Source organism: Alternaria atra (genome assembly GCF_907166805.1).
Source record: "Alternaria atra isolate CS162 genome assembly, contig: 30, whole genome shotgun sequence".
Lineage (NCBI taxonomy): Eukaryota > Fungi > Ascomycota > Dothideomycetes > Pleosporales > Pleosporaceae > Alternaria > Alternaria atra.
In genome coordinates this window covers 322,404-346,830 of record NW_025091329.1, presented here as the reverse complement: position 1 = coordinate 346,830, position 24,427 = coordinate 322,404, and the positions used below count along the sequence as shown (strand labels likewise).

Below are 24,427 nucleotides of genomic sequence, written 5' to 3'. Positions count from 1 at the left end.
ACCTAGTTTCGTTCCACTGTTAACGACAACTAGAATCACCTTGACACACCTGATTTGCTGCAGTTTTCTACATGTGATTGCGTGTAGCGCTGCGAGGCTGTGTTGCGAACTGACAAATGCACAGAGATGCCAACAAACAAGCATTTTGATTGACTTGATTGATTCTTGATCCAAAAGCTCAAACAAGTCAAGATCAATTCGCCTATAGCGTTTTCTCAATCAAGAACAAATCGAGGCCCTATTTTTGATTAACTTGATTGATTGGCTTAATTATGTGCTAACTGTAGCGCGATTTTCGAGGTATCTAATAAGATTGCTAGGCTGTAGATAATATTAATATAGTGATAGATTAGTAGTATTAAGTTTCAATTAGTAAGCAACCTTCTAATTTAGCTTACCCTGCAACATACTATTAGCGTTTAACGTGGTTTACAAGCGAGTGACGCACCCAAGCGAGTGACGCACTTTTGCCAAGACCTCACCAAACTTCAATCAAGTCGTAATGCCTCAACGCAACAGCGTGAAAATGATCTCAAACGAAGCAGATATACAGCTTGCGATACAGGCTATCCAAAGAGACGCGACACTAACGACGCGACGCGCTGGAGCTATCTATAGCGTCTCTGAAGCAACACTACGAAGGCGACTCGCTGGGACGCCTCAACGACGCGATCGCGCGCCTAACTCAATAGCTCTTCGAGGATCTGAAGAGGTAGCGATTGTTAGGCATGTTCTCAAGCTAGTAGAGCAAGGATATCCGCCTAGGCTCGCTGACGTTGAAGAGATGGCCAATTCTTTGCTTGAGATCCGCAATCAGAAGCTAGTTGGCAAGAAGTGGGCTGCAAACTTCGTAAAGCGTCGCCCTGAGCTTAAAGTCAAGTTTAATCGAAAGTACGACTATAGTAGAGCCCTCTGCGAGGATCCTGAGGTTATACAAGGCTGGTTCCGCCTAGTACAGAATACGAAGGCCAAGTACGGCATCTAGGACGAAGACACGTACAACTTTGATGAGACTGGCTTCATGATGGGCGTGATATCGACTGGCTCGGTAGTCACAGCAGCAAACCGTCGAGGACGGCCAAAGACAGTGCAGCAGGGCAACCGGGAGTGGGTTACAGCTATCTAGGGCATGAACGCGACGGGGTGGGCGATTCCACCCTTCATCATCTTCTAAGGCAAGCACCACCTCTCCGCCTGGTATAAGGAGGAGAGCCTGCCTCGAGACTAGGTAATTGCAGTCTCTGAGAACGGCTGGACGACAAACAAGCTTGGTATCGAGTGGCTAGAGCACTTTGACAGGCATACAAAGGGGAGGGTTGTTGGCAGCCACCGCCTGCTAGTTCTCGACGGTCACGAGAGCCACAGCTCGATCGATTTCCACCAGCTCTGCGAGGAGAAGAAGATTATCACCCTCTGCATGCCTCCACACTCCTCGCACCTACTGCAGCCGCTTGACGTTGGCTGTTTTGCGCCGCTAAAGAAGGCGTATGGGTGCCAAGCCGAGAAGCTGATGCGCAACAAGATCACCCACATCACGAAAACAGAGTTCTTACCGTGCTTTATTGCCGCCTACAAGGCCTCTATTACAAGGAGCAATATCCTAGGAGGCTTTCGAGGCGCTGGCTTAGTTCCATTCGATCCAGAGGCTGTTATATCGATGCTCGACGTCCGCCTGCGTACTCCACCGTTACCCACGGTCGAGGACGGTCCCTGGCAGTCGCAAACCCCAAGCAATACCGTAGAACTAGGGTCTCAAACGGAGCTAGTTCTCGAGAGGTTTCAGAGGCATGTAGATAGCTCGCCTACTTCGATGGTTGAGGCGGTGAAAAGCCTCTCTAAAGGCGCAGAGATGATGGCGCATGCTTTAGTGTTGTCGCAAAAGCGTATCGCTGAGCTTGAAGCAGCTAACGAGGCCGCCACGCGACGTAAATCGTATAAAAGAAAGCGAGTACAGAAGGAGGGAACCCTTGTAGTAGAGGAAGGTCTTCGACTAACGACTCTAAAGGAGTTTGGCGCGCGCAGCGATGGGAAGAAGGCAAAGAAGAAGGCGCGCGTTGAAGTAGGCGAATCGTCTCAAAGACGCTGTGGACGCTGCGGCGAGGTAGGACACAACTCGCGCACATGTAAGCAGGATGCAGAAGTAGATTCTGAGTAGAATAGTGTATTACGATTTCTAATTACTATTGTTAACGGTGCTGTACAGTCGTGCGTAGTCGTGGTTTTGGTGAGGTCTTGGCAAAAGTGCGTCACTCGCTTGGGTGCGTCACTCGCTTGTAAACCACGTTAACATCAGCCTATATCTTATATTAGCGCCTATCGCAATTGTTATTTCTAAGTTTCTTACGCGCTGTAACTATCTGTTATGCCTCTAAAGGCCTCTAAACGCGCTGCTAATCGCGTTGCTGCGTTAAATAAACGCGTTAAAGTTAACAACTCTTAGTCGCAGTCTAAGCTACCTGTACGAACCTTACTGCGCAAAGCCCTTAAGGTTGCAGCTAGCTAAGCTACAGACGAGGCTCTGTTCAAATCGCAGCTGCGCAACCTGCTGCCTAATAACGCAATTAATCCGCTAACTGTGATGGGCTGAAGCCCAGTTGGTGAGTCCTCGATGATATCTCGGTCACGTGCGCGAGGCGCACTGTCCACAGATTCCGGGTGCCCCCCCTGAGCACCCGGATTCTGTGCAAGCGAGCCCGGCGGAAGGTTATCCCGAGCCGCCGCCCCCTGAACGACCTTCAGAACCCTAGCTACCTGTAGTTCTCTTCTCTATCGAATACAACTCCAGTATACCTGTGCGATAGCTCCCTGAGCGTAGCCCCTTACAATCGCTGCCAGTTACGCGCCTAAGGCCACCGCGATCAGGCGGTATTAACGACGCAATCGCTGCGCTTGTTAACTTTAAGCCTGCAAACGAGGTAGATATATTAAAGATAGACGAGCTTAATTGCTGGCGGCGATATGAGCTAGCGTAGATAAAAGAGCAGTTTAAGCAGGAGGGTAATCTAGTTAAGTATTAGATTAGCCTGCAATCGCGATATCTAAATTTATCGCGATTAGCAATCGATCTACTCACTATACCAGCTAGTAGCTGTTAATGCGAGCGCCTGTTCAGCGAGCTTGGCGACCTATTAGAGCCCTGCAGGCGGAAGATCAGATCTTAACTGCTAGCGGCTATCTAATGTACCTAGAGTTAGAGAAAAGCAGGTTTTAAGCCTCCTTATAGCTAGGAGGATAGCCTTACTAATTAGGAGGTAATTAGAATCTACGATATATGCGAGTAGGAGAATGATAACTAGAGGCAGCTATATAAGATCGCCCTAGATTGCATATTAAACATAATTAAGAGCATTAAAACTTCAATTAATTACGACTCTAAAACAGCTTCGATGAAATCAATTTCAATCGCGACCTCATAAAACTTTAATCAAGCTCAATCGGCGGCCTCAAATTGATTGACTTGATTGTTGGCATCTCTGCAAATGCAGCAAAAGTTCTGCGACGCCATCCAGGCTGTATAGCGGCTGTGCTCGCAGATTCCCATGCACGTAGGCTGAGGTCTCCCGCTGTATTGCGGCCGTCTTCGAGAAAGTGGGTGTTTCCTTACTGTAACTCTCGCATTGCTCTTCACGTTCTGGTGGGCCCTACCCATATCATTGACACAAACAAACCAAGCGAAGCTACAGTGATCGGCATACCTGCTGCCAGGCAGTAAAGCAGAAGTAGACAACTAGCAGCCAAAGACATAAGTTGGCTCAAAGCCTGTTTCTATTGCATTCATCATCGTTGCATTGTGCAGTCACGAATACATTATTCACACATACCGTGTCCGTGTGTGCCATAATTATGCGCGAGCGACAATCACCTAACAACACAATATACATGTTGTGGTGTAGCATTAGATCATCTGACCTAAGGTGGCTAGATATAAGCCTAAAAACCCCTTGAGAACGAGATGTAGCTTCTTCAGATAATACCAACTCAGCAATCAATTTTCGGCACCTCTTTGATTCTTCTATTCCACTGATTGCAGGTCGTATACCTTCTGCCTTTGCTCAGTTATTGTTGCGCGACAGTGGTTCAGCATGTAGGAGTCGATAAACAGGATTGAGCTATTGAAATTCCTGCAGTGGTTCACCAAAGCTAGGCTACAATTAAAGTTTGCATATAGCAGGGTATATCAAGCCAGTTCACAGGCAGTAAAGCCTTACACGAACTAGGAGAGTATTTTCAAGAAAGGCACAATCGCACAGCCCAGCTTGTTCTAATGCACAATGCCGCACATTCATGGCCTGTTGTATGGCTGTTCGGTGGTGAATAACTATACCATGCAGCTAGATGTTGATGAGCTTATGAGGATGCTTGAAATAGGTCTCTACATGTCGCACGGTTGGGTGCGGTGTTGCAAGTACGGGAAATCATGAAGAGTGTGTAAGTTATTGTATTGTTCTTGCATCATAGCTCAGCTTATATTCAGGCCCTCGCACGGCATGCTTAGTAACAGAGTTTAGGTTCATGAAAGCGCTTGGCATGCGACACTACATCACCTTTGTCCGTCTCATTGAAGACGGACATTAGATGCACGGGTGAGAATTTGCACCAGCCATGCCACTCGGTCCTTTGACCAGGTCCAGTCTGGCCCTGTGCTGCAAGAACTCTGAGCTCCGTCGTTGTAAACTCGTCCTTACTAAATAGCTTGACAAACACCTTGCTGGCGTTGCGCGTTAGAGTCCAGGGCATCGCACCTTCTAGCGACATTGGCACAATTGGTTCGGACCTATTTTCGATACTATTGAGTAACTCATCGTTGGTGATCAGACACCAGTCGGTTTTGGAACCGCAGTTGTGACCCTCCTCAATGAGTTCGCCTCCAGCACCAAGGAGACTCCCGGCGTTCTTGCGAAAATGCCCATAGATGTCAGAGAGCGAAGCGCCGGGAAGGTACGCAGCGGATTGTAAGCGCAAAGTGTCAATGAGCTCTTGATTGTACGGCTCTGGCTGCTCGTAGCGCAGGGTGTCCGCAGCGTGGACGTACAGCTTATCTACTAGATACGTAGCCTTTAGACATTGCTCTCTGAGCTCGAATCAGCATGACTCACACGATATCTCCTGAGCTTTGCCCTCATCTTTCTTCTTGTATGAGTCCTTTTGCTGTTGCGGACGCATGTAGATGCCATAGACATAAAAGCCCATAGACATAGAAGCCCCCAGTGGGGTCGACTCAGCTTTTAATCCCTTTCAGGAATCGCTCGCAGCGCAGAATATCGAGCTTCTCCCAGCTGCTTAGTAAGGTCATGTCACGTTGTTCTATGCTGCGTTTCGAGGTGACTTGTATACATAGTTGTCAGGAGGATGACACGGTCAACTGATGCGTACCTAGGTAGAATTATGCCCGGAGTAGCTAGCTTACTAGTATGGCCAGCTTACTGGTGGAACACGTTATGTGCCTATCATCACACTATCCTTCCGCCTCTCTGGAAGTCTGTATTCTGTGCAAAGCTAATTGTACCTATACTGTATTGTAACTGTACGTAATCATTGCATCTCAGCTACCGAGTTCGTAGCATTACCCTGCTGTTCACTTGGTAGCGTAACTCTCCCAACATCCAACTCCATCCACTCTTGCAATTGCTTCTTGCTACCTTCGAGCCCCTTCCACTCTGCACTCCCATTCTTGAAAATGTCATCGATATGCTTCTCCTTCCCCAACCATGAAATACAACAATACTCACTCTCTTCGTCCCACTTGACCTCCACCTTGCCATTACCTACGACAAATCTGCCTGTGTACCCGCATACCACACACCCTATCCTCATCTCTTCGCCACCAAAGAAATCATACTTGGCAAGATGGCATTTCGGACACGCCCCTTCTACCACGGGCCCAAGGTACTGGGCCTCATCAAACTCCTTGCCCACCTGGCTGACGACATTGCACCCCAGATCCTCCGCCCTCTTCATAACTGCTCCATTTTCCGCGCCCAGTACAGCTCCTGGATTAGCGCAACCCTTGATGACTTCCTGATCGACGACCTTTACGTGTAGACCAGCCGCCAGTAGATGCAGCGTGGGGAGCACCATTGTGAACTGATCAGGTGTGGTACTCCCCCCGACAGCAAGGAAGCCACACACCCTAGGCTTCAAAATTCTCTTGTCTACACTCATGGAGGTAAATTTGGGATCGTTGGCGCTTTGGCCCGCCAGGACGCGAGATGCGAAGACGGGATCCGTGTATGGGCCTAGGATTTTATCCAAAACCGCCTTTAGAGAGCCAGCGGGTTGGTGCGAGTACACTGCCGTGCTAAATATCAGCGCGTCGGCGTCCATGATCTCTTCATACAACCTTTTTCGATCATCGATAACCTTCACACTTCTGGTAGAGAGGCCGTGAAAGTTGTTCCCCGCATTTTTGCCCATGGATATGTCTTGGGAGTTACTCAAGGGTTCCGCATTGGGGGGGTATGAGAGAGAAGGAACGTGGATCCACGACGTTGTTGTGTTGGTTGAGGAGCATTTGGCGGATTGAAGAGCGGCTTTTAGGAGGATGGTGGAGTTTCCGCCTATACTACCGTTGGCAAGACCGAGAATGTGCATTGTGGTCTTTGGTGTTCTGTATTTGAAGACAGTACCGAATAGTCTTGAGCAATGATGTTGGGAACTGTTTTAATGTCAATGGCGGTGAAATATCTAGTGCCGAGAAGGTGGTCCCGACTCCCGAAGGTGGAGGTTTTCGGACCTGGAGTATCGTGAAACGTCGGATTTTGTGCGGTTCTGGGCTGGGGCCATTCATTTGTCAGAAAACGACACCCTCTCTGGGTGGCGAGATTGGGTTCAAATCTCAGCAATATGTTGGATTTGGATTTGCTTTCTGTACTAGAACATCCAGAGCCCCAGCGCCGAACTCGAACCTGTCGGCCGTGAGCCCCAACAAGTCGATCAATGCCGAAAGAACGACCTAACAGCTCCTTCATGCTACGATTACGATTCCAGATGCTCCGCCGATGACTCAGTCCAGTATTTTGCTCGTGGAAGGCAACCTGGTCTACCAGCGGAGAGTCTCAAAAAGCAGTTAGAACATCATGAATATATTGTCTACACAGCCGATAACGAACAGGAGGCTTTCGACATTGCCAGAACTATGCAGTACTAGAAGGACGCCACCGTATCATCGCCAGGTATCGATGTCATTCTTGTGGACATTGAGATGCCCATCGTCAATGGCCTCGAATGCGCGAGTATGATTCGGGCCTTGCAGTGTAACGGATCCATCAACAAACGCCTCCACACCATTGCTGTTACTGCTAATAGAGGAACAGAACAACTGAAGCGTGTGAAAGAGACTGGAATGTATGACGCGGTTCCAAAGCCGTTGCGAGTGAGAGACCTCGTAGCTGTTATAAAGCAATTGAAGGATGAGTGATTGCGTGACAGGATGTCATTTGGTACTTTTTTTCAAGAAGGAAAACAGATATCGTTGCTCTGTGCTCACGCAATGTCTGCATCAGAGGGAGCCTATGGTATGCGAAAGCTTCACCGTGAACCGCCTCTTTTGGTACTCACCTCATCAGGGTCTCAACGCTTGGCATTGCGACAACGCATGCCACCTCGACAGTCGTTCTCTTTCTATCGCATTCAACGTCCCTGCTTGAGAGTGTATGACAAGGTACATTATCTAATGGCTGAAAGCGTGCCCATACTAATCAATGACAGATTTAGGGAATGGTACAAAGAGTGGAAGACAGCCGCTCGGGAGGTGCGCAAAGCTGCAGCTTCAGAAGATGTGGATGGTGAGAAGAAGAAGCTTGAGAAACTATATGGAGATATGATTGAGATGCCAAACGGTTATGTCGAGACAAGTGCGGAGCACGATGGTTGGTATTCGAAGCGCGCCGCTCAGGCGGTCTGTCGCCATGCTGAAGCTCGACACAATGCAGAGATGTAGACAATGGGGGTAGTTGCTTTTCGATATGTCATACCTCTTCTCTTCTACCTACTATGTAGCGTCGAAGAGATCGCTTTATAAGACCTTGATATATCGAGCATGTGTTTACACGTATAGTATAGTGTACCCCGCCTACCAGGGAAGATGAATTACATGGTGGAAATCGACGCGTGCGTGAAAGAAGGTGCGTGGCTGCTTGGCAAGGCAATTCAAGCTCTTGATGTTGTCTACACGGACCCATCACTCTTGGCCCCGCCTTGCGAACCGCGGAAATCTCTCAAGTCAAGGTGGGGTATTGCAACCCAGACTGATGAATTTTGCTTCTGTGATCTTACACTGCTCGTGAATGGCCTAACTACCGATACAACGAACCTCAGTCAATTTTAACCGGCGATTTTGCAAGCTTCCTAAGTTATGATATCCGCGTTGCCAGAGTGGACATTCCCTTGCTTGCTCCGCCTGTGAGATCCGCACCCGCATCGCTACTCTCATACCACTACGTCTGTTTTAGCTGGAACTAACGCCGATACCGGAGCATGCAGGCGGTGTGTTCTTTCCAATGCGGAACTGTTGGGTCCATGGCACCGTGCCGCATTCATGAAATGCCTCATAAGAACTACGCCTCGTGCTGCTACGGGTGCCTTGCGGACAGCGAATACTATAGTATATTCTCCTACGTCTCTCAGTAAGATCAGTGCTGCATCTGAACATTAACCTTCTTCTCCGTTATTGTCATTCTACACCTTCTCTCTTCTATCAGCCATCCTACACCTTTTACCTCGATAGCAAGACACATGCCTTATATAAGCGAGATTACCTACTCGGGCGATGCGACAGTCCAGGCTGTTCTCGGATACTTTCGATTCCTGGCAGCTATGTACCTGGATGATTCGGAAATTCTTGAGCCTCCCGAACATGGTTGAGATACGATCAATCCGAAAGGCTAGCCTAATTTTGACAAGACAGAAGAGGTTATTCAACTCCTCCGACATCTCCCCTACATACGCCAGGGTGAGATTGCCCCTGGGCGCCAGTTTGTGAATTGGCATATGACTCCTGCGGACAAGGATGGTGAGGATATCAGAGAGGCGACAGAGCCTTATCCGAACGAAGCAACGATACCACCTCACATTGTGGGTCTAACGGTCCATTCCCGGTATGGTCTGACCTTCGTACTCGACACCGAGCTTGGTGTCATCTACTGGTACGAGTGTATGAGTGAAGCCAAAGTCGCGATTTCAGATGTTCAAGTCGACCCTTACGGCTGGTTGGACGATGATCTAATTCCTGAAGATCAGGTCGAATGGCGGGCCGACAGTGGGATCTGGGAAATCGTGGACTTCTTTGAGATGCTCAAAGCCAATTTCAAAACGCTGAACTTCGTACCTTTTAAGTCGGATCGAGTTAGGGCTGCTTGGTATTGGGACACCGCAGAGGGTAAGAAGGAACTCAAAGAAGTCCAGAAGATCTACAGAGATCATGGGTGGTCTGATCTAACACGATACCACAAGGATGATTGTCTCGCAGCTATCGAGGCTATGTTAAAAGATCGTGGGCAGGATTTGGACATGGGGGGAAAGGAGGAATGAAGACGACAGTGCAGTCGCAATCTGAAATTTGCAGGTCTGATACGAGAGAATCTTGCGGGGAGACCAGAGTTTTGCTCAATGTTATTTCCGCAGTTAGACATGCAAGTATTCTGGAATTGCTTCAATTTAGTACCAGGGCCACCACTAGGAGGTGTGCGGATGTCGTAGTGGGCTGGAAATACTCTGCAGAAGCCCCAGTTACTACCACAGGCGTTGAAAGGATAGGGGTTGAGGTCGGTGAATGAAACGGACCTATTGCCGGAACTGAGAGGCTTTGTACTGGGGACTAAAGGATCACATGCCGTGCCTACTTGAGCGGACGGCATTGGCGCCAAGCTATCACTGATACCCAACAAGCATATTTTTACATTCAGTCTAAGCCCATATCTTGCCCTTGTTCCACTTCTCCAGATCAGCCACAGCAACACCATATCTTGTTGAAAGCCTGCTGCAATCATCACCGTTGGCGATGAGATGAACTGCGCATGTTCCGTCTGCGCAAGGCTTGGGGGCCGATGGCTTAGGCTTAGTGTGTGGGTCTCCAGTTGAGTAACAAACGTAGTCGCCAGGTTGAAGGGACGAGCAAAGGTTAGCTTTGGGGTTGTACTGTGTGAGTTGCGATGTCGTGATGCCACATCTGGAAACGGGAGCGCTACAACTGTCGCCAGGAATAACTCCAATGTATCGACAAGTTGCACGCTTACTCAGTAGAGATGATCCTTGTCTAATATCGCTTGTTGAGAAGGAATGGAAGCTCGGTGTGGTAGAGTTACTGCTATCCGTACCATTGTTGTGCATGGTGGTGTTGAAACTAGCAATCTCCATGATGGTTACTGTTGCGAGAGAAGGAAGTGGCTGAAGCTTCTCGTCGACAGCGCAATTTCTCTTACTTCATTTAAGCGTTGTCTTCTGGACAGAAGCAAAGTCTTAGGTAGTATCGATAGCAATACTAAATACGCATTCTGACTGTCGTCCGCTACGACATAGCTGAGCCACTGTGTGATCACCAGCAACAGCTTCCTCCCGAAGGCGCTCAGCTAAAGTTCTGAGCACAGATTTGGCAGAAAGATTGCCGAGATCTTCTCCCATTTACATGCCTGCTATGGTTCCGTTGATGTAGGCAAACAAGAAGTTTTCATCGCAGTCTACCTCAGCAGCGAAGTACTTCTGCATGCCTTCCAAAAGGATGCCAACAGTTCCAGTGTGTCCACTGCCTGCACCTTCGCTCGCAAGCTCAAGCACACTATCAACCTTGGCACCAACCCTGCCGTAGAGATCGTCCGCTGTCATTGGATTCTCCCTCGCTACTAAGTTGCCGTTGTAGTCGTTGGGAACAGATGAAAGCGAGCATGTGCGAATGAGAATGTTGGACGTATAATCTGCCAGCGATTGCGTAACAGAAAACTGTAAAAGGAGTGGCTCCTGACATCGACGCAAATGAGCAAAGGAAAGGTAAGGAGTCCAGCTGTACGTATTTGAAACCTCGATACACGGTAGCGGGCAATCATAAAGATCTTATCATATCCCCGAGGATTACTGACTGGTGTGTCCGGGAGCGCAACCGAAGATGAAGATGTCAAGATGTCGTTTGCCGTAAGGGCAGCATACACTAAAGTGGCTGCCCTTACCAGGAATGTCGTAACAGGACTGGGTTGTATATCGAATCAATGAGTGTGATAAGATCAAAAGGAATGTAAATACTGAATTATATGGCTCCTCGAATCTTCTATCAGCTCACGATATATCTACCTACAAACTGTCTACATATCGGACAAGCATATTTGATCCTCAAGGCGCATCTTTAATGGTATGGCTCCAGAAGCTGCCTGGGGCCGTTTCAGGATCAATCGCAACCATCTCTCCGTTGCTAGTTCCAAGATAACCCGAACAGACTATGGAATATCATGTAATCGGAGTCCTTCGCAGTTGGAATCCATGTAACGTCTTCACTTGTACCGGACTCGTACCCGGACTTGCGAGTTGATCCGATAGCTGGTGTACCCAGGTAGCCCAGTGAGATCGCATGTATAGGCTACATCTGGTAGGTAACCTGGAAGTCTGAAAATTCTTCTCCTCTCAGTGAAGGCGAGATATACTGGCCGATGGACACTTTTGGACGATTTGTTAGAATTGAAAATTCTTAACAGCTTTCACGCAAGCGGATGATATGGAAACGGTGTTTTTGCCATTTTCTTCTTCCACAATCTGCGAGGACGTGCATGCAGAGCTCTCGTGAGGGTTTTCTTTTCTTGGCTGGAAGTCTGAGGCTAATGATATGTGCGCACGAGTTAATACCGCAGGAGTTTCAAAGTTGGCTGCAGGAGTAAATGGTGTAGATGTATACAGGCACCTGGACTTGGGCACTTCCTGCAGGATTCGAGGAGTGGGCTCGCTAGTAGTGTGTTTTGGGAATAGTTGTACGTGGCCATCTTTCCGCCTTGGCTCGGCTGCACAACAGGGCAACTCGCGTACCTAGATATTTCGCAAACAAGTACTTCGTGTATTGGTCGCCTTTTCTGTGCATTACTCCTCTAAGATCTCTCCCGCAATAATGCCCGCTCCTAAATGAAATTAGCTACTCCCGCGACACTACTGTCGCTGCGGTTCGCGACTACTACGGCTTTCTTGTGGACATGTATTTGCCCAAATTCCAAGTCCTCCAGGCCCCCGGTGGCGGATGGCCAACAATCACATCCGACGCCTGGACAGGCTTCGGGAAATCGGACGAAGTCATCGAGCTACTTCGCCACCTGCCATACATTTCCAGCACCAACTATGAAGAGGCTGATGGCGCTCCCTATTGGAAGTTTGTCGATTGGCAATCTTTCACTCGCGTTACCGACTGGCGGCCGGTCAAAATGCTGACCGAGATTGATGCTGACGAGGGTGATGTTCCTGCGCATGTGGTCGGCCTTACCCTGCGGCAACGGGACGTCCCTAGCGTCATCTTGCTCGACACGGAGCTCGGGCTGGTGTACTGGCCAAACTGCCCTGGTCCCATCAAGTATAATCCTGCACGAGAACAAGTTATGGATGATCGATACGATTGGCCCTCCGTACCCGGCTCCGAGTGGCGAGCTGACTCCGCAGTCTGGGCTGTAAAAGATTTTTTCGAGGTACTCAAGTTCCATTTCCAGCAGCTGGAATTTGTTCCTCTAAGCGCACGCGAGGTCCAAGACGTGTGGACAGGGATTGAAGACGACGACGACGATAATGAGGGTATGCTACCTGCCGTCCAGGGAATATATCGCAGCCATGGATGGCCTGACCTGGCCCGCTATCGGAAACGAGATTGTCTTGCGGCCGTTAAGGCCATGCTGGGGGAACGATTCCCTGATGAGGGCTTTGACTTGGAGGATGAGGAGGATGCCGAGGAAGATTAGGAGTGAAGACAGAGTGGCATGATACCAGCATCAGATTGTCCGGTACAGTTTAAGGTGTACGTTCGCGTGCGCCAGTAGCGGTATCGACTAATTGAAATGTCTTATGAATCTTCAGTAGCCACCCATGTGTTTTGCCAAAGAGTCAACTATATAATGTGTTATACAATAGCGTCATTCACTGGCCTCACGCATCTAAAGTCCATTCCAGAAGCAACCAAGTGGTGCGGATCGCAACCTGCTCATTGCGATGCCGGTTGCCAGAACTAGTACGGAACATGCAATGCTGCGAGCGAAGTTTCACCTGAAGGTACTTGCGGTGATGTGGCTGGTTATATTTGGGCTTGGAGACTGCTGTAGTCCATATGGCTGGTGTGGCTCTGAGCTTGGCCACTGCGGTGACGGTTGCCAGTCGACGCGGTACACCGATGTTTCTCGGGACGTATACATCGCAGTCAATATGCAATCACAGATAGATGGAGGTATTGAATGTCAGACGGCTGGACTCGGAAGTGGAAGTAGCAGACAGCGAGTCTGTGCTTGGCATCTTCAGCCTCAACCCGCGCGGCAAGTCTGACGCACGACGCACGACCCTCGGACCCACATCACTCCGCCAAACAACACCGTCAGGGTTCAATAGCAGCCATGTCCAACATTCTGCCTCTGTACCACTCTTACTACCCCTCACGCCAGCCCTCGCTCTCCAAACCAGCACATTCCGTGCAAACTGCCTCTGCATCCTCGTCTGCAGCCACGATTCGTCCGCAACCCAACGTACAATCGCAAGCACAAGGGCAGCACATAGCGATGAGTGGGAACGCAAGCCAGGGGCCGGGGCTGCGGTATCCGTCAAACAAGAAGAGCATATACGATAGGAATTTGAACCGGAGTAAAAATGCCGAGCTCAGTAGAGCGGCATTTGCATACCTCTTCATCGAGATGATTGCGTATGCGCAGAAGGGCGCGAAGGATGTGGGGGACTTGGAGCAGAGGTATGCCAGAAGATTCAAGTCGCGATGCCTCACATATGCACTGCGGAATGCTACAGTCGGTTTGCTACGAAGCATGTCCTAATCATGATTCAGACTCAATACTCAAGGCTACCCGATCGGCCTTCGCCTGCTCGACCTTCTCCTCTCTCGTACCGCCAACCCCCTCGCGAGCATCCGCCCCACTCGTATACTACCTCTCCTCCAGTTCATCGCACAGCAACTATACCGCTACCTGTTCGGTCGACCCGCCGACGCATTAGAAAAGTCTGGTACCGATCCAGGACAATACATGCTCTTCGACAACGACCCCATGGTCAACCAATACATAAGCCTGCCCAAGGAACTGTCTAGTTTGAACTGCGCGGCATTTGTGGCGGGCATAATCGAGGGTGTGTGCGATGGCGCGGGCTTTCCGACCGAGGGCGTAACAGCGCATAGCGTAGGCGACGAGGAAGGCAAGGACGGCAAGGGACTATGGCCGGGAAAGACGGTCTTTTTAATCAAGTTCAAGCCTGAGGTACTGGAAAGGGAAGAGATACTTGGTAGGGGTGGGGGCTGAGCTCCTGAAAGACAGTGTGATTTTTGGATAGCAGCCGGGTTTCTACTGCCCATGATGGCATAGCGAGGCGTTGTGGGCTTTTCTTGGGATTTCAGGTGGTGACAAAACCCGCATGTATACAATTGCGCTGTCAAGTCTATTACAGACCATCTTATCGGTCTATAACACGCTTACGCTCTTACACATTTACTCATTACCTTGCGAAGAAGTACGTGTACCAACTTCGCGACCGTTGGAATCTTCGTTGCTGATGGAGTCGCTATCACCGACTACCAGATGCAGCAAGCGTGCCGGCACGTGATCGTGAAGCTGATGACAAATGCTGATTGGCGAGACCATTCGCAGTATGACTGAGCTACAGGTTATGGATCTTCACCACAATAGAACATTCTACAACGTTGCGCCATCGCACAGTCGAGCTGCTACAAAAGTGCAGTCTGATCCTGACAATCACCTCGATATACGAAAACCAACTGTTGACCATACCACATATCAACACACCACACCCAAACACATACAACATACATCACCAGCAAATTGCATCTACAAACAACACGAATCCCAATCATGCCGACAGAAATATCAGCACCCCTACACTTTCGCACTCTCCTAAACGGACATAGCTATCTAATCGCAGACTTTTACGCAACATGGTGTCCGCCTTGCAAGCAAATCGCGCCCATTTACAACCAACTCTCCACCTCACACGCCTCGCCTGGGAAGTTTGCTTTCGTAAAAGTCAACGTGGATGAGCAGAGAGAGATCGCGGGACAATACGGTGTCACAGCTATGCCAACTTTCATGGTTTTCAAGGACGGGAAGAAGATTGAGGAGATCAGAGGCGCGGATGTGAGGGCTCTGAAGGGCGCGGTGGAGAAGGTTGTTGCGGAGCTGGGAAAGGCGAAAGAGGCGAAGGTGGAGAAGAAGCCGGAGGTCAAAGAGGAAAAGAAGGAGGAGGAGGAGAAGACTGTTAGTGGGAGTTATGGCATGACTGGGGGAAACAATTGGAAAATGTCGTTGAACTAAATCTGAGGATTTGTAGTAGGTGATCGTCACATGCAGGTTGGGAGGACGACGGATATGTGATACCCAAGAATCAGTATATGCAAGGTTATTCATTGCCAGCAAGAATCACTGCAATAAACAAAGTGATTAGTATACATGGCCACCACCCAGTGTACGTCATACCCGGGGGGTGTGGTGTTGGATTTGTAAAGCTGTCAGACGCGTAACAGAGGACACCTTTCATACTAAGCGATCGCCACCGCCACGGGACCCTGATAGCCGCTGTGCTGCTCTAGCTCCCCACCAGATTTCCCACCGCTCTTCAACACACATCTGGAGCCTCAATTCATCGTTGAGCTTCATACACCTTCAAGATGCTTTTCCGCAATTTAATACCAGCAGTCATTGCGCTGCTACCAGCAATTGCCTCGGCATCCTCCGTTATCGACCTCACACCCTCCAACTTCGATGATGTCGTTCTTAAGTCCGGCAAGCCCGCCCTCGTAGAGTTCTTCGCTCCCTGGTGTGGCCATTGCAAGAACCTTGCTCCCGTTTACGAAGAGCTCGCTACCGTCTTCCAGCACGCTGGAGACAAGGTCAGCGTTGCAAAGGTCGATGCAGATCAACATAAATCGCTGGGCAAGCGCTTCGGCGTCTCAGGCTTCCCTACGCTCAAGTGGTTCGACGGAAAGAGCGACAAGCCTACCGATTACAGTGGAGGACGTGACCTCGAGAGCTTGAGCAAGTTCATCACGGAGAAGAGCTCCGTTAAGCCCAAGGTCAAGGGCAAGCTGCCTAGCCAGGTCGTGTACCTGGATGACAAGACCTTCAAGGAGAAGGTTGGAAAGGATCAGGATGTGCTTGTTGCCTTCACCGCCCCATGGTGCGGACGTATGTCTTTTCAAGCTCCTCTTTGCGTATAGATTACAGCTAACACCTGAACAGACTGCAAGACCCTCGCCCCCGTCTGGGAAACCCTCGCCAACGACTTCGTCACCGAGCCCGGTGTCTTGATCGCCAAGGTTGACGCCGAAGCCGAAAACTCCAAGGCCCTCGCACAGGAGCAAGGAGTGTCATCCTACCCGACCATCAAATACTTCCCCAAGGGCTCCACCGAGCCCCTCCCATACAACGGCGCCCGCTCCGAGAAGGACTTCATCGACTTCATCAACGCCAACGCCGGTACCCACCGCGCTGTAGGCGGTGGTCTCGACGCCACAGGTGGCACCATCGAGGCTTTTAACACTATTATCGAGAAGTTCCAGGGCTCATGGGCCGATGGTGCCGAGGAGGCGAAGAGCCTCGCAGGTACCCTTCAGGACAAGTACGCGGAATACTACGTCAAGGTCTTCAACAAGATCGGTGCCAATTCGGAGTACGCTGCGAAGGAACTTAAGCGCCTGCAGGGTCTCATTGCCAAGGGTAACCTAGCTCCCGAGAAGATGGACGACTTGATCAGCAGGAGCAACATCTTGAGTAAGTTCATTGCTGATGATGCGGAAGAGAAGCAGGAGTTGTAGACGGTTTTCATGATGATTTAACATTGTAGATGAGGACATTCATACCACCACTTTATTGATATGATACGATGAGCTGGGGACGCACACATGCGGGGTGTAGGAATGGCATACGTGATTACGACAATGAGAAGAAGGGGAATCAAGTGCGATAGAACCAAAAGTAAATACCCAAATTGCAATCAATGCGATCTATGTATCCCATTACCAAACGCCAATGACTGTATGAGACGTGCAGCCTACACCGCCTACTTTTGCCAATATGGAGTGCTTTTTTTTTTCAGATAACCTCTACTTTCCAGATCCCGAACCCTTGGTCCCATCTCCAGCTTGGATAGTAGCTTCCAGGTTATCCAGTCGCCGTGACATGTCATCCACTACTTATCATCAGTATCTTAGCTACTCCGCACAGAAGCGCTCATGCTTACTCTTGGCAAGTAGCTCGCTGCTGACTGTGGTGAACTTGGTGTTGAGTTGGTTCAAGAGATCGTCAACGACCGCTGTGAGCTCTCCAGAACCCTCTGCGTTGGTTGATGAAGCGGACTGTTCTCGTGTCAGGGAAAGCGGGGCATCATCGTAAGTGTAGCACGTACCGCGGTGTCGCTTTGCGCGCGATCTGCTAGCGGTTGGGGCGTTGCCATGATGTAGTATATTTGTGCGGAGATTGGAGGAGAGGCTGAGTAGTGAACAATTTCAGGGCAAGTCAAGCGTTTCAAAAGTCAATTGTTGAGTCCGATACTAAGATTCTACAGAAGACATGCGCATGTAGAGTGAACACTAGGTCGTTGGGTCACGAAGCACGTGGTCTTCGCCGCGGCTTCCTGCCCGTTTCGTAGGCGGTCAAGCTAGCCTACGCGCTAAAATGTTTCTGCGCCCAGAGTTCGAACTTCACGAATTATTTTCTGGGAAGCTTTGACGTCTGGTCTTTTACAACATCCAAGATCCAACGCCCTTCAAAACTATCTCAGAACTCAGGCGACATGGCGAAAAGCAAGCTCAAGGCCGCGCTCGACAACTATCAAGGCCGAAATATTAAGCTTGAGAAGCAGCGCAAGCACGAGAAGCAGGCGCACAAGCAGAAGGAACAGCGCGAAGCTAAGAAGGTCGAGGAGAATGACGAGCAGGACGCTGAGGAGGGCGGCGTGCCTGTGCCTTTGGACGAGGTAGAGGTCAAGGTTAATGGCAAGATAAAGAAGTCGAAGAAGGACAAGAAGGCTGAAGTAAAGCCCTCAAAGTCCGCGCCGGCAGTCAAGGAGCCTGATTGGGAGACGGACGAGGAAGATGACGATGATGCAAGCGATGAAGATGATGCGCCCGAGCGACCGGCGATCGACCTTTCTCATCTCGACGACAGCGAGAGCGACATCAGCTCCGACGAAGAAGAGTTGCAGGCTGAGGACGCTGCTGAGGACGCTGCGAAGGAGGACGAAGATGACGACGAAGATGACGAGGAGGATGAGGATGAGGATGATATTGCGCTGTCCGATCTTGATTCCGTCGCGTCGGAGGACAAGGGTGACATTATTCCTCACCAGCGCCTCACCATCAACAACACCGCCGCCCTCACCGCTGCTCTGAACCGTATCCAACTCCCTTACTCCAAACTCGCTTTCTCCGAGTACCAATCCGTAACCACCGATGAGCCTGTCGAGATCGCCGACGTCGAAGACGACCTCAACCGTGAGCTCGCGTTCTACAAGCAATGTTTGTCAGGTGTCAAGGACGCGCGGAAGAAGTTGAAGAAGGAGGGCGTATCATTCTCCCGACCAGCAGACTACTTTGCGGAGATGGTCAAGAGCGACGAGCACATGGGCAAGATTAAGCAGAAGCTGATCGATGCTGCGGCAGGCAAGAAGGCCGCTGCTGAGGCACGTAAGCAAAGAGACTTGAAGAAGTTCGGCAAGCAGGTCCAGGTCGCGAAGCTGCAGGAGCGCGCCAAGGAGAAGAAGGACACAATTGAGAAGATTCAGACCCTCAAGAGGAGTACGTGCTACTTGTACCCAAACAAAGAAGTTATAGTATACTAACGAACATGCAGAGCGACAAGGAGCCGACATCACAGCTACAAACGAGGAAGACCTCTTCGACGTCGCTGCCACTGCTGAGGACTCCAAGTCCGACCGACGCGGTCGCGGTTCTGATGGCAAAGCCTTCAACAACAAGCGTCAGAAGAAGGACTCAAAGTATGGTTTCGGTGGCAAGAAGCGTCATGCCAAGAGCAACGACGCGCAATCCAGCGCAGACGGACGAGACTTCTCAGCTCGTAGGATGAAGGGAAAGCCCAGCGGCGGTGCGAGTAAACGACCTGGCAAGGACAAGAGGGCGAAGAGACATTAAGGTGATGTAGTCATATGGAAAGGCTGGGTGACACGTTCCAGGTCACTTTCTGCATGCGTATGGCGCTCTGGCGTTCAGGGACTGAGTATAAAAGCACACCATGTATTTTACAGAGGCGGATTGTCTTTTACATCACTAGGAGATACCAATGCACAACCGCACGATCATCTGAAGTCACTCCGAACTTGCACTGACATACCGCTTTTGCGATCTCGGAGATGAAGCAGGGCGGTTACACCCTGCCTTCTTGGGACGATATCACGTGTCATCGATTCCCGTGGAGGTGTCCGGGTCATTGGCTGCGGTCTGTGGGCGACTGATATTGTAGCCTGACTGCTACTGCTGCTAATTTCACATTCACTGTGGATGCGCAAATTAGAGGCGGTAACGTCGCCTAGCAAACGCACCTAGGTATCAAAGCCCGTGCTCCCCTCTTCAGTATACAGACCCTACGTCTCTCACATATATAGAGTTTTCAAGTACTGCATTCGACTACATCGCTACTCCTTCACTATATCCACAGCTCACCATGTCCAAAGATATCTACTTCGAAGGCGATGACGAAGTCCTCCCTTTTACTACTCCTTCCCCAATTTCTACGTTTCAAAAACCTTCCGACATCCTCGATGTTCCCCCTGCCGCCCCGAACACAATCTGGTACCTGTCCATCATAAAACCGCACACTGACTCCCACGACATCATCGGCCCCACAAAAGCCTTCCGTCACCTCCTCCCCCGCATCGAAGACATCGTCAGCAACTCACCCCGCGCGATCGACAAGCTCGCCGAACTAAAAGAGATTGAAGATATACTGGGTGAAAAGGAGACAAATGAAGACTTCTTCAGAGATGGGTTTGAAATATTCATTGTAGAGGGACAGCGGGGTTCATACACCATCTTGAAGATAATTCGAGAGGTAAACAAGGATATTTTCGACATCTTGCCGGCGCCGGTATATACGGTTATTTCCTGTGGCCCACTTGAGCATGCTGCCGTACCAGCGAAATCCTCTTCGTCTTCTTCCAAAACAACTTCCTCTGCGTCGCTATCATCCAGTTTCTCGCCCGGCAGGCCAAAAGGATATGCGACGACGACTCAGCTTCACGGCTCGTACATTGAGCGAGCTGCCGCTAGAGCAACCACGGAGCACATCATGACGGACCTCCTTCTCGATGAGGAGAAAGTCAAGGAGATAGGCAGGTGGGAGAAGGGAAGTAAAGGCGGTGGCGTTCTGATGGGTATGAATGCGACGACCATGTGGGAAGTCAAGGTTGTGTACGCGGATGATCCTATCGGCAGGGCGCAGGAAGAAGCAGGCAGAGGTGACGATGCCTTCATCTTGTGACCAGGAAACTGGAGCGTTGAGGTAGCCAGTGTGACTTTTGAGTTCGGAAGGAAAGGCTGTGGGGGTGTGAGGACCTTCTGGGTGTGGTCTGACGTGTATGGTGGAAAGGTTTGAGTGACGTGAAGGTAGACAGGATGACTTATGAAGTTCAGAGTTTTGGCTTCACCATTGGTCTTTCTTGGGGGGTTTCTTTCGTTTCGTATACTATGCGACATTCCATTTGCTTGGTGGTGATTTGTTCGGGTATTAAGAAGCGGCCATCTAGTCCTCGTGGTCGGCGCATGCATCCTGTTACTCCGCCAGGATTGTGCGTCTTGTTACTCTTCCGTGTGAGAGCTAGGTGAGCGATGAGTTTCTCGCGGGCAATTCGTCTTTTTTGTATGCGGTTTTGTTGCTTTGCGTTAAGCTGGATGGGTGGTGCTTCTGCTGCTTGTTCGGTGGTTGCTGACATGATGGCTGACCACTTTCGCTACAGCCACGGAATGACAAGAATTGGGCGTTGGAATGTCAAATAAGGAGATTTCCGGGATTTTTGACGAAGAAAATATCATACATTGGTTTAACAGAAGCAAACTGGGATTGTGAGACAAAGAGAAAATCAATAATGCAATGCAGCCACATGGTTTGTTAGTGATGACGTATGACAGGGTCAGGCGACGCGGGGATGCATTGCTTGTGACCAAACACCACGACACCATCCTATTGCAACGCGCCTTCTCTTGGACCAGAATAACAGGTTCGTAGCAAACCTTCCAGTGTAGCGAATGTTTCGTTGGATTAGGCTCATGCGCTAGTACAGCTACGACGTCGGTAAGCTGTCTGACTTCACGCCAGAAACCGATAGCTTCCGGACCTTCCTCTAGAACCCGACTGCAGAATCACGACAGACATGGGGATCAAAGGTGCCAAGCCACGTTTGCACTGCCACATCTTGATGCTGCAAAATTACTACTGCATTAGCGATGGACATTGCTCGACTTCAGGTTAGTCCCAGACGCACGCCTTCTCAGGTTGCATACTTCAGCTGCAGTGAAATGCCATCCATTCTAATCAGGCATGCTCTGCGGAGACCAACTCCAACTCTTGTGGCAGCTCGTGTCATCGTACGGTGGCGATGGTCGTTCATGCTTTCGATCGCCTGACTGTTCTCAAGATAGGTGTGCAAACACATACATTGTATTCGCACTCATACTTCCAGCCGTCAAAAGTGGATTTTGGTTTACTTTTTATTTCCTAGCCACAGTGCCTAAGCAATGATCAGGCTTCCTGCGGTCAAATCCGGCAGCATTTCGCAACTGCATCAATGTTTGAAACGAGCCTCAAGCGGAAACAGAAACACGCTACAGCTCATCTCTCCGCATGCGAATGCATTGTGGATACGTTGGAACGGGTCCTTCATGATCGTCTTTAGGCTAAAGTGCAGGTAGATGTGAACTACTACTGACTCATAGATTCAATCCCACCGTCTTGGAACTATAGCCCCAAGAATTGGAACGAGAAGATTGAGAACGAACTCTAATGTGCTCATCATCACACTCTATTGAGTCCGACCGCTGTATATAAGAATGGCATTACCGAACACTACCCACAGTTCTCCTTTTGGGCCGCCTTCGTGAAAGCTGTTTGGGCTTCATGAGACGCTTTGTCTGCCAAGTCCGCGTGCGGTCATTATTTATGGCACGGTGGGTACGAGCGAGACCGGCGCTATCTGGTAGGTAGTAGCTCATGGACGTTGCAAGTGCGTGGGCTTGCGATCTGGGTCCCGATCACCATTCCTCCAGCATGTAGGATCCGCCATGCATCCTTATCGTCAATGACAGTTTCACATTGAAAGAGCGGGGGAACATTCTACATGCGTTTCCATGCGCTGAGATCCTAAAGATACATCCTAGGAACAGATGTCGAGGGGAAAACCTCAGCACTGATCGTACGATCATACTACACAGTCTTGTTCGAAGGAAACCTTCCATCGTGATCATCTTCTTGTGGAAGATGTATTACATCCTACTCACCGGAGTCTGTACTTTACCTCAGACTGTTGATATCGGCATCGCATTCCGTGGAACCTGGTACTTGCACGTCTTCAATTGACAAGACCTCCGACCGCCAAGCATTCGACCGCCAAGATCATTGTTTGAAACGGTCAGCCGTACAAGTCTGTTGGTGACAGGCCCACTACTGCGCTAAGTAGGACCCCGAAGCGGGCGCTACGCCAGTGAACACCCACGATGACAGCTCTCCCCCTTCGTATGGTCATCTCGCTTCGCCACAGCTGGGCGGCATAGCGGAAATCGGATCACAGCCAAGAGACCTCGGCCTCATGCATCGATGAAAGGAAACGCTGTGCCATTGTTTTCTTGTGCAAACCCACATGTGTGATGAGGGGCTTACAAGGGATGGGTTGAGAGAAGGAGTCTGGGCACCAGAAACAGTTAGCGACATTGGCCCCAGAGCTGAGGTAGGTATGTTTGCTCAGATACATAAGAACTTTTATGGAACAGAGATGAACAATCCACCAGCACATTTCTGCACACTGTCTTTCACTTCTCTCGTCACTTTTCGGTCTTTCGCTACTACATTCGTTTCTACAGGCTAGTCCTACCATACAATCGTTTTACCTACCAACCCATTTCCAAAAAAAACTAAAAAAAACTACCATTAGTAAAAAATGAAGCTCTCTATCCTCGCCGGTGCCGTCATTGCGCAGCTAGCCTCCGCTCACTATTTCTTCGACGTCTTGGTCGTCGACGGCCAGGAGTCCAAGAGCCACGAGTTCATCCGGGAGAACACTCGTCCCGAGAAGTACAATCCCACCAAGTGGATCAACACCCGAGACAACATGACTCCCGACATGGACGACTTCCGCTGTAACAAGGGTGCTTTCGAGTCCGCTGGTCGTACCGGAGTAAAGGAGGTCGCAGCCGGCACCAAGATGGCCATGAAGCTCGGTGTTGGCGCTACCATGAAGCACCCTGGTCCTGCTATGGTCTACATGTCCAAGGCGCCTAACTTCGTCAAGGATTACGAGGGTGATGGCGAGTGGTTCAAGATCTTCGAGTCGGGTGTTTGCGACCCCAGCAAGGACTTCTTGGGTACTGCCTGGTGCACTTGGGATAACGACAGGATTGAGTTCACTGTCCCTGCTGAGGTTCCTGAGGGCGAGTACTTGATTCGTTCTGAGCACGTTGGAATCCACGGTGCTCACGGTGGCGAGGCTGAGTTCTACTACGGGTATGTTCTTTTCTTCACTAACGTTGCTAGTAGATTAGCTAACATATTGCAGATGCGCTCAAGTCAAGGTCACCGGTGGCGGCAACGGCACCCCTGGCCCTACCGTCAAATTTCCCGGCGCATACAAGCGGGACGACGAGTCGTTCAACTTCAGCATCTGGGGTGGGTACAAGGAGTACCCCATGCCCGGCCCAGCTGTCTGGACTAGCGGCAACAACGGTGGTGCTCAGTCTCCTGCTCAGACTCCCACCGAGGAGACCACTTCGCCCGCGCCTTCTTCTGAGCCTATTACCAGCGAGGCCATTGCGCATAACGCTGAGAACTGCAACGGAGGCAAGACTAAGCGCGGTCGCCGTGCTTTCCGTGAGTCTCTTCTTCGCAAGGAGTAAAGATCGTGGGGTTTAAACCTTTGTATCATGCGCGCTGGATGCTCCAGAGGACTGAAGCAATAAAAGGCTAGACTTCACCGTCGGGGCTTCTACCTGTATACATATTTTCTCTGATAGTCGCGACCGTGCTATATTGTATTGTAC

At 50.2% G+C, this 24,427-nt stretch overlaps 12 protein-coding genes across 12 annotated transcripts; 9 read left to right on the top strand and 3 right to left on the bottom strand.

The window, feature by feature from the left end:
* Positions 1-4,491: 4,491 nt before the first annotated feature.
* Positions 4,492-5,190, bottom strand: ALTATR162_LOCUS9504 (uncharacterized protein; the record flags this gene model as incomplete). The annotated part of the gene is made up of 2 exons (XM_043317138.1): positions 4,492-5,042; positions 5,097-5,190. The coding sequence occupies 2 exons, from the start codon at positions 5,188-5,190 to the stop codon at positions 4,492-4,494; spliced, it is 645 nt and encodes a 214-aa protein (XP_043173073.1).
* Positions 5,191-5,532: 342 nt separating this feature from the next.
* Positions 5,533-6,591, bottom strand: ALTATR162_LOCUS9503 (uncharacterized protein; the record flags this gene model as incomplete). Its single annotated transcript, XM_043317137.1, has 1 exon — positions 5,533-6,591. The coding sequence occupies one exon, from the start codon at positions 6,589-6,591 to the stop codon at positions 5,533-5,535; it is 1,059 nt and encodes a 352-aa protein (XP_043173072.1).
* Positions 6,592-7,489: 898 nt separating this feature from the next.
* On the top strand, positions 7,490-7,939 carry ALTATR162_LOCUS9502 (uncharacterized protein; the record flags this gene model as incomplete). The annotated part of the gene is made up of 3 exons (XM_043317136.1): positions 7,490-7,514; positions 7,566-7,650; positions 7,708-7,939. The coding sequence occupies 3 exons, from the start codon at positions 7,490-7,492 to the stop codon at positions 7,937-7,939; spliced, it is 342 nt and encodes a 113-aa protein (XP_043173071.1).
* A 794-nt stretch (positions 7,940-8,733) lies between these two features.
* Positions 8,734-9,528, top strand: ALTATR162_LOCUS9501 (uncharacterized protein; the record flags this gene model as incomplete). The annotated part of the gene is made up of 2 exons (XM_043317135.1): positions 8,734-8,857; positions 8,906-9,528. 2 exons carry the CDS (start codon positions 8,734-8,736, stop codon positions 9,526-9,528), a joined length of 747 nt encoding a protein of 248 aa, XP_043173070.1.
* A 2,633-nt stretch (positions 9,529-12,161) lies between these two features.
* On the top strand, positions 12,162-12,911 carry ALTATR162_LOCUS9500 (uncharacterized protein; the record flags this gene model as incomplete). Its single annotated transcript, XM_043317134.1, has 1 exon — positions 12,162-12,911. One exon carries the CDS (start codon positions 12,162-12,164, stop codon positions 12,909-12,911), a length of 750 nt encoding a protein of 249 aa, XP_043173069.1.
* Positions 12,912-13,553: 642 nt separating this feature from the next.
* Positions 13,554-14,459, top strand: ALTATR162_LOCUS9499 (uncharacterized protein; the record flags this gene model as incomplete). Its single annotated transcript, XM_043317133.1, has 2 exons — positions 13,554-13,900; positions 13,994-14,459. The coding sequence occupies 2 exons, from the start codon at positions 13,554-13,556 to the stop codon at positions 14,457-14,459; spliced, it is 813 nt and encodes a 270-aa protein (XP_043173068.1).
* A 567-nt stretch (positions 14,460-15,026) lies between these two features.
* ALTATR162_LOCUS9498 (uncharacterized protein) lies at positions 15,027-15,485 on the top strand (the record flags this gene model as incomplete). The annotated part of the gene is made up of 1 exon (XM_043317132.1): positions 15,027-15,485. One exon carries the CDS (start codon positions 15,027-15,029, stop codon positions 15,483-15,485), a length of 459 nt encoding a protein of 152 aa, XP_043173067.1.
* Positions 15,486-15,838: 353 nt separating this feature from the next.
* Positions 15,839-16,984, top strand: ALTATR162_LOCUS9497 (uncharacterized protein; the record flags this gene model as incomplete). Its single annotated transcript, XM_043317131.1, has 2 exons — positions 15,839-16,355; positions 16,410-16,984. 2 exons carry the CDS (start codon positions 15,839-15,841, stop codon positions 16,982-16,984), a joined length of 1,092 nt encoding a protein of 363 aa, XP_043173066.1.
* A 288-nt stretch (positions 16,985-17,272) lies between these two features.
* ALTATR162_LOCUS9496 (uncharacterized protein) lies at positions 17,273-17,622 on the bottom strand (the record flags this gene model as incomplete). The annotated part of the gene is made up of 3 exons (XM_043317130.1): positions 17,273-17,358; positions 17,410-17,524; positions 17,575-17,622. The coding sequence occupies 3 exons, from the start codon at positions 17,620-17,622 to the stop codon at positions 17,273-17,275; spliced, it is 249 nt and encodes an 82-aa protein (XP_043173065.1).
* A 339-nt stretch (positions 17,623-17,961) lies between these two features.
* ALTATR162_LOCUS9495 (uncharacterized protein) lies at positions 17,962-19,318 on the top strand (the record flags this gene model as incomplete). The annotated part of the gene is made up of 2 exons (XM_043317129.1): positions 17,962-18,964; positions 19,020-19,318. 2 exons carry the CDS (start codon positions 17,962-17,964, stop codon positions 19,316-19,318), a joined length of 1,302 nt encoding a protein of 433 aa, XP_043173064.1.
* A 529-nt stretch (positions 19,319-19,847) lies between these two features.
* Positions 19,848-20,663, top strand: ALTATR162_LOCUS9494 (uncharacterized protein; the record flags this gene model as incomplete). The annotated part of the gene is made up of 1 exon (XM_043317128.1): positions 19,848-20,663. The coding sequence occupies one exon, from the start codon at positions 19,848-19,850 to the stop codon at positions 20,661-20,663; it is 816 nt and encodes a 271-aa protein (XP_043173063.1).
* A 2,668-nt stretch (positions 20,664-23,331) lies between these two features.
* On the top strand, positions 23,332-24,283 carry ALTATR162_LOCUS9493 (uncharacterized protein; the record flags this gene model as incomplete). The annotated part of the gene is made up of 2 exons (XM_043317127.1): positions 23,332-23,894; positions 23,947-24,283. The coding sequence occupies 2 exons, from the start codon at positions 23,332-23,334 to the stop codon at positions 24,281-24,283; spliced, it is 900 nt and encodes a 299-aa protein (XP_043173062.1).
* Between the last annotated feature and the right edge of the window lie 144 nt (positions 24,284-24,427).